The 13,770-nt window shown below is 38.5% G+C and overlaps 1 protein-coding gene across 2 annotated transcripts in view; it reads right to left on the bottom strand.

Annotated features, from left to right (window-relative positions):
- Positions 1-548: 548 nt before the first annotated feature.
- The window catches only part of gpc1a (glypican 1a), a 33,725-nt gene continuing 20,503 nt past the window's right edge, over positions 549-13,770 (bottom strand). For both annotated transcript variants that reach the window (XM_079592204.1, XM_079592203.1), the window contains 8 exons: positions 8,577-8,735; positions 6,894-7,291; positions 4,573-4,738; positions 4,293-4,423; positions 4,012-4,149; positions 3,796-3,926; positions 2,667-2,842; positions 549-2,001 (listed from right to left, as the gene is read on the bottom strand). In XM_079592204.1, the coding sequence (XP_079448330.1) occupies positions 1,793-2,001; positions 2,667-2,842; positions 3,796-3,926; positions 4,012-4,149; positions 4,293-4,423; positions 4,573-4,738; positions 6,894-7,291; positions 8,577-8,735 (1,508 nt within the window). In that variant the 3' untranslated portion in view covers positions 549-1,792. The remainder of the gene's footprint in view (positions 2,002-2,666; positions 2,843-3,795; positions 3,927-4,011; positions 4,150-4,292; positions 4,424-4,572; positions 4,739-6,893; positions 7,292-8,576; positions 8,736-13,770) is intronic.

Here is a 13,770-nt window from a genome sequence, read left to right on the forward strand (position 1 = left end):
TGTTTGTCTAAACCATCGCAAATCTCTCGCTTCTGAATCAAATCCTTGGAGTAGTTTTAAAACATCACTGCCACAAGTCTAAATGAATCATATTGCACTCGAATCAAAGTCGTCAAATTTATTATGAGCTTTTATTAAAAGTGACAGTTGATATTTTAAAACTGTACATTCTGTAAATGACTGCTTCCCATTGGCTTTGGCAATAATGCAATTCCATTCAAGGCAAATCAATTAATTCAAGGCTGACACATGCTTGTATTTAACTTGCCATCGGTGCTGAAAGTACTCATTACGAATATAAATTTGTGCTGCAGTGAGCAATAATACAGCCATAAGTTTCTAAATGCAAGTTAAGGGTTTGCATCAAGGTGAGTGAAACAAATATTTTGTGCATTCTTGTCTTTCGGACGTTTGTTGTTTTACATTTACAATTTCAGACAAGAGCATCTCAGATCTGGGTCATATTTCACACCAAAAAATAAATAAAATGAATTGCATTAAAAATAAAGCCTATTTTTTTTAGGTTAAGACTTTTTTTTTTTTTTTTTGCATTGTGGCATTCATTTAATGTTCTCACAAAAAATTAATTAATGTAAAGTGAGTAATTATTAAAAATCATCCAGTTCAAAATCAAGTTCTGGAAACAAAACAGATTTTCCTAAAATTTTAATTAATTCCGATAATTAATCCATAAAACAAATTAAAGTTCATAAAAAAAGTTCAAATTGCATACATTTCATTTTCTGAGAATATATGTAGTTTTGATTATAATGTGTGGGTGAATATTATTTCACAAATTAGAAATTCAGCATGTTTTAAAGGAGCATTGTGTAAGTTTCAGTAACGGTTAGAAATTTCAGAACTTACGGAATGCTCCTTTAAGAATGGTTAGATGCTTTTTAATGGAAAACAGGAAAAATATTAAGAAAAGTTTCAAGAAAAATGATTGTAAAAATAAAATTATGAAAGTAATCATACATTACATGCAATAAATCTTAATGGTCCTATAACAAATAGGCTATATTTTCTTTTATGCAACAATTTCTTTTGATGTTGGTGTGAAATAATTTTTTTTTTTTTTTGTAATTTTTTATGAGTATTGACTCATTATTGCAGCTTGTTAATATACAAAATAATTGTGGACTAAACCAAATGAACAGTTAAAAAAAAAAAAACACCATTACATAATTCCTTAGATACTCAGCAATTCCGTATTTCGATTAATGTCCATGCCAAAACATTTATCTAAAAGGGGTTTGACTAATGTAGTGCTTTGTAATTATGTCCGTCTGTGAAATATTTAAGACAAAATGGACAGTTGTGCAATGAAAAACTTGCATAACTCAAGCATGGCAAAATAAAACACAAGGTGACTTGGTGACTGTGTGACTTTAAGAACAAAGAACTGTGGGTAAGTCGCGTAGGTGGCTGAGAACCTCGTATTGTAAATCTAAACCAGCATTCTCCCTGTCCAGTTCTTCTTTTTACATTCAAAGGTAAAAAAAAAACAAGATGTCAATTGATGTAACAAGTCAGCACTTACATCTGACATATTACAAAACATATAAAACACATAAGCAAAATTCCTTTTCCACCTATTCTCATGGTCATGTTGTATTCCAGAGGAATTAAAATGTCCATTCACTCAAAAGTTTTCTTTTTTTCTTTTGGCAATTTTATTAAGCTCACCTTTTCTCATTTTCACTATTCATTTTTTTTTATTTTTTTTTACATTCCTTGTCCTATCCCAAATTTCCTGACCCAGATCCCAAAGTTCGATTTAGCGTCTCCATTATCGCCTGAGCAGTAGACTCGCGAGTAACAGAACCAGTAAGATGACGGAGGGTTGAATCTGGTTTCCGGATCCTTTGACTCTTTTGTTTTCAGGATTATAGGCATAGAGTTTGGGTCTGTCCGTTTTCGGCCCAAAAACCGGAGGTCTACCACGGATGCACAGGTGGTCCGCACACATGCCGCTTCCTGAGCCACTGAAATCATCACCTAGAAGCACATTATGGGAAAAAACATGATAATTACTCTGGTGCAAAACAGGTCACAAAAGTAATGGTTGCTTTGCAATATCTAATTAACATGAAATTGCGGAATACTTAAGCAGACAACATCGTTCATGCAACAATAATAGAACAAACTGAACTAGTGAATTGAATAATTCAATTGATGCTGAATGATTTACACAAATTTGTTCTCATGCTCAGGTTGCATGAAGCCCACTGGGTGATTATCATTCACAATGCAGTGTAGTTAGTGTAACCGGTCCTACTTGACTCGCTCCGAGCATGTTTCAAACCGGCATGGGAGGAGGGCGTATTAACAAGGATGCTAAAGACCTCAGTCACTAGTGAGGCCAGGGGAGTAAGGTTTTACTCTCACATCTCTTACTAGCTTGCCTCCAATACCCTCACCCCTTAACCCTCACTTTCATCCGGGTCACGGCACCAAATTTAACCACTCCGGTTCTACTCCCCCTGCTACCAGCGGGATTCAAACCGCCGTTTCCGGCATGGGAGGGTGGCGTGCTAACAAGGACGCTTAAGATCGCAGCCTCTTAAGATTGCAGACGCTTAAGATGAACCTCATGAGCCCAGGTGAGTGATGTTTGTTTACACAGCTCTTATTTGAACACTTTAGCATGTTTAGCTACATACTTGTGTCTTGGAAATCCACGTCGTTGCCGCTGAGGGCATTTTTCAGGCGGTTAGACATGATCTTCAGCAGCATGATCTGTTGACGTATAGTCCTGTCAGGCTTGGTGATGTCGATCTCCACCTCTGGGTTATTAATCTGATTGGCCAGCCCATCACCCATGACCTCTGGGAGGTAACTGCAGAAAAATCAATTTTCCAGAACAATTTCAATCACGTACATTATGTTAATGGCTCTTGTATTACATTTTTGACTATTTATTCAGGTCTTAAACTGAAATAAAAAAACTGTTTTGCACATCAGTAATACAAACTAGATTACAACGTGTCATGCTAGTGTGGCTCTTGAGTGAGCAACACCTGCTGCTACAATACTAAGTGGTTTTTGGTGCACTTATTTTAGTGTTCTGATTTTAGCATGTTGCTAAAGAGTTTGAGTGGTTTTTTAATGCATTGTGATTGTTGTTTTGAGCTGTTTTTAGTATGTTGCTATGGTTTTCTGAGTGATCTGCTATGTGGTTGCTACAGTGTTTTAGCTCTATGTCCCCAAGTCTCTATGATATTCTAGTCTTTAGATTTGACTCCCTCCTTTTTCTGTACATGAACCATAATTATGACTAATAGTAATAGGGATGCTTGCGTTAGCAAACACCACTAATCACATACCAGTATGCATTTATTACCCTCAGGAGATTGCAAATTTGGTTTTACGAAGCTAATAGGTATTAGTGATGACTAAAAATAAAGCTTGTTTGGCTGTACTTACTTAAATCTTCTCAAATGAACACACATCTAAACCGCATCCAGTGATTAATCACTTCTGATGACTTTGGGCAGTGGGAGTTCAGTTCTGTGACAGTGATAGCTAAACAATCAATTTAACGACTTTGGCCGCAAAAAGAGGGAGGGATGCAGTTTTCAGAAGTCCGCCAGCACTGACCATGAGTAACGATCTATAAATTCATAATGTGCGTTCATCCTAATAGTCATCCATCAAAATCCTGCACATCTATTTGTACCTTGCTTGAGAAGCATGTAAATTGAATATACAGTATAAAACTGCAAATTACACGTACTGACCAGGTGAATGGACACCTCTCTTTGTAGAATGAGAAGATTTTAGATATAATACCTGGCTTTGGTGATGCCGTTCCAGCATTTATCAACTCCGGTTGTGGATGCCGTTTTACCGCTGCACAGAGCCGAAGGGAGTTGGATCCAGTAAAATTGCATTTCCTTGAGTTTGCTGGACACGTCTGTGACCTGGGAATTACACACACACTTAAATAACATTGTATAAATCTCATAAAAGTTGGCCAGAAATTGATGCTGCCACACACACACACACCTGAACCTCCAGTCTGGCTGCAGATTTGGAGCTGGGTTTATATTCCAGGGCAGTAACTGTACTTCCTTTCTTCTTTGGCTCCTCAGATATTGAGCTTGGTGTGCCTTCCTCACCACGGTCCCCACAGGTCTTGAAAACCTGAAACGCAACACAAACTAACGTGTATATTTGTACAAATGGCCCTTACGTGATCAATAAATCTTTAAACTCATACCTCAAGTGCATTCAATCTAACCCACTTACACAAATTTAAAATAGATGCTTAATTCCAATGTCCTAACCTTGCTGGTATAGATCTCCATGTTCTCCTGCATGGCGAGAACTGCCTCTGAGATTCGCACGGGAATTGAATAGATCACTGTGTCCATACTGGGCTCGGCACCAAAACTGGAGGCCACCTGCAGCATGGTTTCTGATTGATTGAAAACAACAGAATGTGTGAACAAATTAACAGTGTCAAGTAAGTTTTCTGTCTTGAGCTACCCACTGTGATGCAACAAAAATAGAAATCAAGCAATCAACAAAAGAGTAAGAGTTCATGTGGTATAATCTCTGCTTTACCTATAAGGCTCTGCCACTCAGTGTCTAGATCAGCCTGATTAGCCAGGCATCCCTTCATTACGTTCTTGCAGTAGTTGACGCAAGGTTTGACCGATCCCACACCTCGGCAATGAGGACAGTACACCAGCTTCATAATGGCACGATTGCACTCTGGGCTCAGAGGAACCTATGGGAAAAGTTTCCATTAGTTGACATACACTTTTTTTCTTTCTTTTTTTTCTTCTCAAGAACAACATTCGGTTGAAGCCTTGCTGTTTATCAATGAACTAACAACGCTGTGAGCAAGGCAATTAACCCAGTATTGCTTCGGGGGAACTGTTCCCATAATAAAAGCTTGCAACTCCTTTTAGTATCAGCTAAACAAGTTTGTTATTAGTAAATTGCACATGAACACTGGCATATATTATCACTTGCTGTGAGGTAGCTTGTTTTCCTGAATGTTACAGTACCTGCTTACTACCTGCATGTGGATTCAAGTCATTACTGTATTTTTGCAAGAAAAACTTTTAAGTCATTTTTAAGTCTTTTGGGAAAGCTAAGTGTGGAAGGCAGAGTAATCATGCTGTATATTAGCCGAAGGCAACTTTAGTTTAATCATTTTATGATAACCGTGTATGAACCTGCCTCACATGCTACTGATGCAAATTCAAAAACAACTATGACTAAACATAGTAATGTTTGATGCTAATCCATCTGAATGTGCCATGCCAAGCCATTTCCAGAAGACACTCAGTATTCCGAACTGATATATTTCCAACATCAGCAAGAATTTAGGTCTGCTTAGCAGGAATCTCACGAGAGTTTGGCACCAGGAGACTAAATCCAATTCTGTAAGAAATCCCTTAAAGAACAGAGTGGTACCATTGCGCCCTACATTCATTTGTCAAAGCAGCAGGGAGTTCTAGGGAAGGGTAGGGTAGCCACTAAGGACTTGGACTAAATTTCCTTGTGTTGGTTTGAGGCAAACATCTTCGGGAATGCTGCAGTGAAGCCATTTGTCCTGATGTCATAGATCCAATTTTGATTCATTTGAGAGTATCTATTGATTGACATTCTAGGAAACTAGGTACTGCCCTCTTTAAGTGAAACCAGACCACCTACTGAGGGTATGGCATTCAATGGTATGCATGATTTTTTTATTTTTTTTTATTTTTGCAGCATGTTATATTAAAGAACGACATACAGTATATGAGTTTAAGCCACATATAAAAGAGTCTTCAGTGTCCTTGGACTATCTAAATTGTACAGTGTTACACCATGGAACAATGATTCACTGAAGATTTTTTCCCATTGCCGTAGAACTATAATGTCAAATACACCTGTCTCTAGCAGAATGCACACTTCTTTTCCAAGGCAACACCCTACCGCAGAACTCAAGGATAATTATAATCAAATCTGAGGCAAAGGTCTTAAAAAATACCAGTCATGACACCTTTCAAATTTACCTTGAAGCACTGTGATGTTTGTCATTATGAATATGAAAAAATATGAAACAACTGTGCATCTGTAATGAATTGAACTTCCTCCAGAACTGGGTGTCTGGACAAGAAGAGTTTGGCAACGCTAAAGAGTTACATTTCTATACAAAATAGATGGGAGAAACTATCACGAGGCAACAATAGCACTTCAAGAACAGAAAACACTTCATAAATCTGGCTCGTAAGGAAGGTGGAAGAAGGAAGTCTTTGTTATCACTTCTTTGCTGGTATTTGCCCAAAAGGCATGTCAAAGACTCAATGACTTAGAGGAGAATCCCTGGTCTGATGAGACCTTGACTGAACTATAAGACTTTGATGTGAAGCGCTATATTTGGTGCAAACCTAACCCAAGAATTCACACTGGAATACTCATTTGGAAATATCAATGACAGTATGGTTTCTGGAGCAAAATATGATATGGTTTGCAAGAGCACTGAGAATGTTTGGTAGACGACTCATCTTTCTACAGAACAAAGATGTAAAAGACATTTGGTGAGATTTAATTTTTTTTGAAAATTATACCTCAATTTAGTTGAGCACTATTGAACTTACTCAATGTTTTTTGCTCCCAAATGGTTTTACCTTTACTGCTAAAGGTGGTCTTACCAAGTGTAAACTCTGGGTTTTTTATTTTTAACTTATTTAGGAGAATGTTTGCTTTTAACCTTCATGCATGAATGCCATATGTCACCCTGGAGAACCCTGGGATTAATTACTTTGCTCAAGGGGAGTATGGTCTTGGTACATGGCATGCTTCTTGAGGGGATCAAACGAGCAACCTTCTGGTTAACAGCCCTGAGCCTACATCACACCATCCTACAAAAGAAAAATAATCCACTATACCTGAGACACCTTCCGTACAATCTCTCCAGCCATATTAAGGCCCTGGACAAATGCCCGAGCAGCGATGAATGCCCGCACCAGCTTGGCCTTCAGTTCACGTGGAGCATCTCCAAAAGGACGAAGGGTCTCTGTCTGCTTGGAGGCACACTCCAGGAAGTCGTCCGAGAGCAGCGAGGCGGTCTCAGGGTCAGACGCCTTCAAAAGGCGCTCCAGGAGCTTCATCCAGAACTCGTCCAAGATCTCCTCGAGGTTCAGGGCGGCACCACTGTAATATCGACGCAGGTCGGCGTAGAGGTCACGGAACACTCCTGCATTAGGTCGGTACAACTCCCCCAGAGCGGCCACAAACGCCTCCTCCAACCACCGTTCAGAGCCATTTAGAAGTTCCAGAAAGTATGCTGCAATGACAAAAAGTGGTCACTTGTCATAGAGTGAAACAAATAAAGAAATCACATGCAATTGAGTCCACTGACTAGTGTTCACCAATATTGTTGCAGATTTCAGTACAACAACATTAAAGCACCCTGACCACTGAATATTTGACATAGCTTTTAATATACCTTACAAACAATATTCATTCAAAGCTGCAGTCCGTAACTTTTTTGTGTTCAAAATGTACAAATTTATATAATAAGCGAGTACATCATGAATCAATTTTACAAACCGTGTTTTTGTCTGATCCTTAATCATTACGGTACACCAATAATAAGTGTTTATATTCAGACTATTTTAGACCTGTCGGGATGTACCGCTACGGAGTAGCCCTGTACCTGCGAGAGAAGTAGCTCCGGCTACAATGTTCTTCTGCAAGACGGATGCAGTTCTGTTTATTAACCGCTAGAGCGCCAAACGTTGCGGACTGCAGCTTTAAGCATGTCTGTGGAATATTGTGTTTTACATTGCAGATTTGAGAATATTATTTATTTTATGTATTTCATATTTTCACCATGTAATTTCAATAACATGTACTATGTTCAACATTCAGGTAACTTAATAATTACCATTATTGCATTAATAATTAATATAAATGGTTTATATATATATATATATATATATATTATGCGCGTATGATTGCTGCATTCTCATTCTATTGGATGCAGGAAGTATCTGATTAGGGTCATGAAACATCTAAACCTCTTTATCATTATTGGCGTCACTACAGTTTATCAAGCCTAAATGGTGCACTGCTGTAAAAGGCTATAAAACCCCACTGTAATTGCCCTGCGAGAACAACTCGGTGTGGAAGCATATGAACTTCAGAGTTTTCCTTTTATCTAGGCTTACAATGACACAAACCAGGAGAGAATTTGGGGCTTCAAAGTACTGCAACTGTTTAACCCTTCACATTCGTTAACCCCCGCAGATGGATAAAGGAAAAATGTTAACTAAAAGCAGATGAAGTTTCATAAACTACTGCTCTGAATAAGAAAGCTGTCCGTGACAGTACAAGTACACTGTAAAACCTCTAAATCTCATTTCCTTTGCGAGTTGCTGCAGTCGCTACTCTGTTCTTCCTCAACTTTGCACTCTGGGTGGAGAAATGAAACCTTAAACATGTGGATGATTTGAAAATCGTGTTTCTAACGTAGCCGCCCATACGGTGGAAAAACTGAGCAGACGTGTTAGCAGCTGCACACACAACGACCGACTGTAAGACTGAGTACATTTAAGTAGTGGACTCACTGTCAAAGGTTCTGTATTGGGCATTCAGCGAGGCTTGAATGGAACGTCCTGCTTCCCTCACCAGGCCTTCGAACTCTCGGCGGCTCAGGTTCGACAGCGTCTCCTCCATGGCACTGGTGCAACAGGTGTAACCTTGCGGGCAGATGCGGAGATGCTCGCCTGCAGATGGTATAGAAAGATAATACGATTTAAGCAGAGGTTTTAACCTAGTTATAGGAGCATAGATGCCAGTTACTCCAATAACATAATAGCCATATCAAGCTCCATAAGATTTAAAATAAAGGTTAAACATGTCACACTTCCACAAAACAAATAAATACACACACACACACATATATATTCAATGTTATATATTAGCTGTATTAGTATCTTGTAGTCTACTGTAGCTCTCTACTTACTGTACTACAGGGTATCTTGTCTGTAGTTTAACTATGAGTAGCTTTAGCTTAGCAGGCTAAGTTTTTCCAAATAGCTTAACCCCTGAACATCACAGAGCACTGGGTCAATGAGATCCTCTAGAGAGCAAGAGCTTCTTGGACCCGGCTGACAGTTAGCAAACAACTTTCCCAGTTAAGCTTGTCTTGGGTCACGACTTAGGGAACTAGAGCGAGAGATGCTATCGCTACCATGCATTTTTTATGCCGCCTGACTGCAGCGAGAGTGAAAAATCACAGAGAAGCACAGTTTTATGCATTCACCGTGGTAAGACTGTAGCAGAGGGGCTAAAATATTTGCTTTGAAATATCATGGTCAACCTAAAAGAGTCATCCAATCAGATCTCTGGTGTATCCACGGTTTAGTACCAAAAATTTTTTTTTGTGCTAATGCAGTTTAGCCAAGAGTGCAAGTCTGTTATACAATATTTTATTTATAGAAATAAAAAGTATAGTAAGAAGACGTACAGGACCACTCAGATTATTTTAAACAAGCCTTTGCCAAAGTAAGCATTGTTACTTTTAATCACTGACACTGATAAATTAATGTTTTATAACGTGTCTGTTAATGTTGTTTTTTGTTAACTAAAGCCAAAACATAAAAATGTTTTTCGTAAATAACACAGAATTTTATATACACGGAAAACTGTTATAGTACTAAAATTAGAAAAAATAAAACTGAAATAAATATAAATTAAATATAAACATAAGTATTAAAAAATATATTTTTTTTAATTACATAACAACTTAAATTAAAATGAAAACAAAATATAAAAATAAATGCTAAGGCATTTTTTTAATTAATAATTTAATAATATATAAATAGTACTGAAATACCATGCATGCAAGTGTGTGTAGCTAGATAAAAAATGACAAAATGTTAATAATAATATAAAAGTACAAATAAAGTCTCTGATTGTCAGAGTCAGGCTCTCAGAGGCCAGGTTTCAAACGCGCTCAGCTGCATTATATCACACGCACGCATGTAATGAGCCTGTTTTGAAATGTGTACGCTTGAACGTCAACAAGTGGCGAGATCCCAAGATCATATTCCGCGTGTCGCTCTGCATTTTGTGGTGTTAAAGAGCCTTCAGTGTCATTATGCATCAAATCCCGGGCCCTTCATTGCAGTCCGTGAGCAGCACGGGAGTGTGGCCTGTATATCAATGTGTACTGACAAGGGACCGCGAGACACAAGACAGATGAAGCTTTTTTTCCCGCTCTGGCACACAAAGGAAGAGTCTGTGCCGCACAACCATACATGTATGCACACTTACATTACAGCTGGGATCTTGCTTTGCACATTAACTAAACACATATAAAAAGAAACTATAGTGAGATAGAAAAAAACGACCTAAGCACGCTGGTAGATTACTGTATCTCAATGCAACTGCATAGTTTTAGCACAATACAAAATTTTTCACATCTATGATCGTTCTGAACAAATTCTACACAACTACGCATATGCGAATTAAACAGTGAAGTCCTGCACATTTACGTTCTTGCATTTCAGTGGCATTAGCAAGCTCCAGTACTCAAGGGGGCGATAGAGTTTTCTTTAAATGTCAGGCCCAATTAAACTGGATGATATTAGTCAGAACTATAAACATATCAACAGTTAACTATGGCTGCATTTAACTCCACTATTAGACAGGAGTACGTCCCCTCGGGAGAATCCGCCATTTTGAAGTGAGTTTAACTTCGTCAAGTGGACAAGGGAAGTTTATTTTGACAGACCCTCGATTTTTACAGAGGGAGCGAGTCTACTCAACATGCACACTTTAGGCAGATCCATAGACAACAATGCAACACGATTGTGACGTCACAGCAGATCACGCTTAATTTACCCCCACTCTACACAACTCTAGGGTTTGATATTGGAGTTATTTTGACATTTAACATAATACTTGTAGCTACCTTTTTTTATATTTTCTCTAACAGCCCAAGCATACACACAGGCCTATATAATTGTGCGTAAAACAAATTAATATGTAAATAATAAATCACTCCATTGTGGATTCTAAGTGAACAAGGGTTTAAGGCATTCCATTGAGACACATTGCAAGGGTTCCACCAGTAGTGGGAAGCAATGACGTACATGCGAGTGAACGAGACGGAGGAAAGTTAACAGGGGAAAGAGTGTAAAAAAATTTACTTAAATGCAGCTTAATTGTAACTAACTTGCTCAGCAAAAGCAAGTTAAAGCTAATGTAAGTTATAGCCCTCCTAGTGGCAACGCTGAGAATGACACATTTTGAAATGCAACAATGTGTGGAATCACATCGTAGCTATAGCATGAGATACTCTTCTCGTATGTTTAGGGCCTTATGATATTTTTATACAAAATTGAATCACTAAATAAATGATAACTTGATGTTACCTACTAATTTAAACATGCAATGCAACAAGTAATATAACTAAATGTAGTATACTGCAGTTTGAAAGGTTTATCGTAGCATAACGCTTACAGTTTCACACACTATTTTCATAGAAGTACAGGTATTCAAATCCCGACTTGATTCCATCAGAACCGCTGGATAAATTGAGCCATTTTACTGTTTCTACAGGTTTAAATGAGCAGCACATCAAAACAATGATAAAACATCTGATGCAAACTTTTTATATTCATATCCATTTGGGAGAAATATTTACTTCGAAAAAAAAAAATATTGGTAAAAATTCCAAGACATCTACTTTGGCTCTAGAGGCTCAGGATTCTCATCTTTTTTCTCAGGATTCTCAGGACTATTTTGAGTGTTTAGGATGTTTTCTTTTACAAAGTACTACGGCTGCCCTGATGGAAATGTATAGCTCTTCCAAAAAAGTATTGTCCGGACCTCCACTGGGAAGGAAAGATAGAGACCGTACCTTATGGAATTAATTGAATACCCCTGGTATACAGTGTATACTGCTTAGTAAGCATTCTTAGTATTGCATTCTGAACGTAGCCAGGAAGAGAGACTAACAGAGGCGGATATTGTGTGTGCATTTGCAAATGGAATCTCCCATAATTCCAGGCAGATCAAGAGATGATGCATTTCTTTATGAATGCAGGACGTTCGCCAAGGCAATAAGCTAAAAATAAATCCAGAGGAATTATCTCTTTTCTGTTCCGAATAAACATTGTTCGAGCCTCCTTGAGCCGTGTCAGTGCGTTGGATGAAAATCGACAGGCTGCCAAATGAACAAGACCCTTAATCAAAGCCTGACAGAGAATCACCTGTCAGCCGCCTCAGTCTGCCCTGAAAAATCAAAGGTTTCTTCAGACAGCCTAATTGTTAGAGATGGACAGCTAGACAAATAGTCGAGGAGGATGACAAACAGGCCTTGTGTAGTGTCAGATGAAGCAAATCCCTTCAAGTTAAACTGTTAGCAGGTAGCTTTCAACCCAACTGGCGCAATCCCTTCAGGGCCGGTGACTATTTAATCAAATGAATGCTCCATGCGGTGAAGTGCTGAGTGCTCTTTTTCCATTCTGTTCCCTTGCATGCCTCTTTGATATTTGCTTACAGTACATACTTGCTACACCAGGGTATCAGCTTTTGAAAAGATCATTAAAAAGAATAAACCACTGGGGGGAAAACCTTTCTCAGTTATAACAGATGACCTGAAAATAAGAATGTAAAAGTAATGTAGGTAGTAGCATCTGCGTTCACATACTTGAAATGACCTGGAAGACCATTTTTTTGTGTGAAAATGATCATAGACCTACGCCTACATTGAGAACACCCTAGAAACTGCATAGCAATATGTTGACTGATTTTTACGAGCCTGTTCTGTAGACCACATTCCAACAAGAAAATCTGTGCTAGCTAATTCATAAAGAAGCACTGATGTTGACACATCAGACTAAAACAGCCTCAGTGCCTTCTGGATTGGCTTCTGAAATTTGACTTGGACTGACTTCAGAAGAAAAAGACGGGCCTCGTTTTAAAAGTGAACAACCAAACAGTAAGAGGAAGTTCTTTTGAGGGATGTTCTTCAAGTTCATCTTCAAAGCCCCTGGCATACCAATGTGAATAGTTCTTTTATTTTCCCATCTCCGTCCTTTCCTTCTTTTCCTGGGAGAGGATTTGCGTGGACTCCTTTGAGATGAGAGCAAAGGCTGCCTCAGGCACCGGTTTACCAGAAGCAGGTGCGCGAGGATCTACAGGTGAGGCTGGTTGAGGTTTTAAATCCCTGCGCTGGCCAAAAAAAACATGCTCATGTCCTCCGTGCCTGATTAACAGGGTGTCTCTGAGGAATGAGAAAGTGTTTGGCAAGCTTGCTTCCCAACCAAGCCCTTCTGGAAGACTTATAAACGCCACACCCGCGTTACCACACAAGTACCACATAGCACAACTCTCAGGAACAAGCTCATCAAGCAGTAAAAGAGTTCATGGAAACCCATTCAGAGGTTTATTTAAAGTACAAAAGTGGAGCTCAAGCACTGTCATATTGACTTATCTACAAAAAGGATTTGATGCTTTTATAAAATGATATGAATGAGTAAAAAAAAACAACAACACAAAACTATATTGAAGGAGTGACCGAGAATTTTAGAGAAATAAGAATGTGCTTTGTTGAGTTAAGCCCGTAACAACCACTAAGAACACCTTAAAGTCCCCATGAAATCAAAATGGAAGTTTTTTTGGCTTTTAGTATGAAATGTATCGGACCCATCTGAATTCTGCACAGCATGCTATATTTTAAAGCGATATGGAGGAGATTAGGAATAGAAACGGTTAGAGATTAGGAGGAAACTGCGGCTTTACCAAGCT

The sequence above is a fragment of the Phoxinus phoxinus genome, assembly GCF_949152265.1.
Source record: "Phoxinus phoxinus genome assembly, chromosome: 20".
Taxonomy (NCBI): Eukaryota; Metazoa; Chordata; class Actinopteri; order Cypriniformes; family Leuciscidae; genus Phoxinus; species Phoxinus phoxinus.